Source organism: Drosophila teissieri, chromosome 3R, assembly GCF_016746235.2.
Source record: "Drosophila teissieri strain GT53w chromosome 3R, Prin_Dtei_1.1, whole genome shotgun sequence".
Taxonomy (NCBI): Eukaryota; Metazoa; Arthropoda; class Insecta; order Diptera; family Drosophilidae; genus Drosophila; species Drosophila teissieri.
The window spans coordinates 12102667-12104910 of NC_053032.1; the positions used below are offsets into that span (position 1 = coordinate 12102667).

Consider the following 2244-nt stretch of genomic DNA (forward strand, 5'->3'; position numbering starts at 1 on the left):
AGCAACCTGAACCCAACCTGGTAACCCGTGTGCGCTGGTTCCGTTTTTCTCGGACCCCCGGAACCCCGGACCCCCGGACCACCGGAACACGGATCCGGGCATTCATTAAATGCCAGCCCCCGCTCGCATGCGATTTTTATGGCCTGACCCCCTCCGGTGGGATATGGCAAATGGCATATGGCGTATGGTGTATAGCGTATAGCGTATAGCGTTCGGTGTTTGGTGTTCAGTGTTCAGTGTTCGGTGTGGCTGGGCGTCGGTTTATTTGGCTCTTTGTTTAGTGCATTTTCTGTCAACGTCAGCGTGATTAGTTGTGCCATATTGTGCCACTCGCTTTGTTTTTCACTCAGTGCCCTGGCATTGTCATGGGGTCCTTTCGGGGTTACGGACACAGGAGAAAATATGAATTTCCATACTCGAATTGCCGCACCAAGAACCAAACGTGCGCCGCCTTTAATGGCTAATGCAACATTGAAGTGCGGATCAGATGGGTAACTATCGCTCTGATAAATCAAAAGTTGATAGAAAATAAGGTTGGCTTTAAATCATGAGCAATCATTAACATATGTATTTTATACATATGCATGGAAATTTTTTTCATTACAATTTCAGAGAATTTATGCGGTTAATATTATGCTCTAAATTTTATTTATATTTTATTACGAGTACTACAAGCGAATCAACTTTTAAGCCCCTTTTAAGTAAGCTAAATGGCATTTCTCCCAGTGTAGGTCAGGTAATACCAATTAACAAAACGCCGCGTGGCACGAACTCGACCCCAAAAAATATATATGTGGGCATATAGAGCCCACTTGACTCGATTCCACTGGCATCTGTTGGCTCTTGGCACCCAAGCCCGTCTGCCCACCCAGCTTTTGGCACTCGGTATTCAGGTTTCAGGTTTCAGCTTTCGGCTTTCAGCATCCAGTTTCCAGTATCCAGCTTTCAGTATCCAACTCACAGCTGCCGCTTACATCATTAACGGCATCGTTCTTCACACACGGCAACACATTAGAACACTTTAAGTTGCAACTAATGAGACTCCAAAACATAATTGTTGGCATTTAGTTAGATGAGCGGCGCCAGGTTGACACACACTTGCACTCGAAAAGTGACACGGCATGAAGATGAAGCAAATAAACAGCAACAACAGAAGGGGCGGCAGGGCTGAGAGGCACTGGATGGGTGGCGTGCTGGGATTGGGACTGGGATTGGGATATGGAGGCTCAGTGGGTGGAGCGAGGTGGCACTGGAGCGAGGTGGCACTGGTCAGGAAAACGAAAACAAATGCACCTAATGACACAATTTCTTCCACAGACGCCAGGACGAAAAACTGGAGCAAGAAAAACTGTTATACCGGCGAAGAGAAGCTCGGAAAAATCGCCGACATGCCGCTCTTTGGCATGCAAGTTCGGTTCCTACCCCGAACCTGATGCGGCGAATTCCGGAAAATCCCAGACAAGTCGGGGGCCAAGAAATCGTTTGCCAGTTGAAAAGAACCAACAAAGCGAAGCAGTTCTGGCCAAGCCGGCAAGTGTGACGAAAAGAAAACCGAGTGACGACGCGTAGTTGTGAAACGCGAGTGATCTGCGAGCTCGGGCACTACACTGATTCTCTGCATTGAGAATTTTCAAACGAAAACCTAACGGAATTTTCCATCAAACTAGGTATGTTTCAAGTTTGTATGTCCCTTGAAAATTAAAGAGCTACGCTTCAGGAAAAATTCAGACATCACGTCTAGGTTTCACGTTGCAACTTGTAACCTAGTTTTTCGAAGTAATGCCATGTGTTCCCATACTTCCAAGTGTTCGTGAGTGTGGCGCGCTTTTCTTGCACTTTATGCTGGCGCGCTGTTTTCCGCCTCTTTTCCTGTGCATTTTCTTGAATTTCTGACGTATAAATTCGTGCCTCAGCCCCCCGAAAACTCGAGAGGGGGGGTGCGCAAAAAAACCAAGAACATGGAAAACAAGAAGGCAGCTCACTGAAAAGTGCAATGGCAGCCCGGAAGCGGCGGGCGGGCCACTGTGATTTGTATGAATGCTGCCATTAAGCTGACACGGCTTGAATACGCCCCGCTCCGCATTTTCTTCGTCGGCCAACGAGGCGTATGCGTAACGTGAAACGAGATCCCTGCACAGGCGGCGTATTCGCTATATGTGCCGGGAATAAAAAAGTTTTAATCTGTACGCGTATTACATAGAAGTTTGCAGACCCCTCCACCGTGAATTCAATTGCCATGAGTTT

The 2244-nt window shown here is 47.4% G+C and overlaps 1 protein-coding gene across 1 annotated transcript; it reads right to left on the reverse strand.

Moving 5' to 3' along the window:
* Nucleotides 1–917: 917 nt before the first annotated feature.
* LOC122622461 lies at nucleotides 918–1064 on the reverse strand. The gene has a single exon (XM_043800899.1). The coding sequence runs from the start codon at nucleotides 1062–1064 to the stop codon at nucleotides 918–920; it is 147 nt and encodes a 48-aa protein (XP_043656834.1).
* Nucleotides 1065–2244: the final 1180 nt, after the last annotated feature.

What these genes read in the sequence shown, in the direction of transcription:
- LOC122622461 (XM_043800899.1), bottom strand. Translation starts at nt 1,064, where the DNA reads ATGCCAACAATTATGTTTTGGAGTCTCATTAGTTGCAACTTAAAGTGT.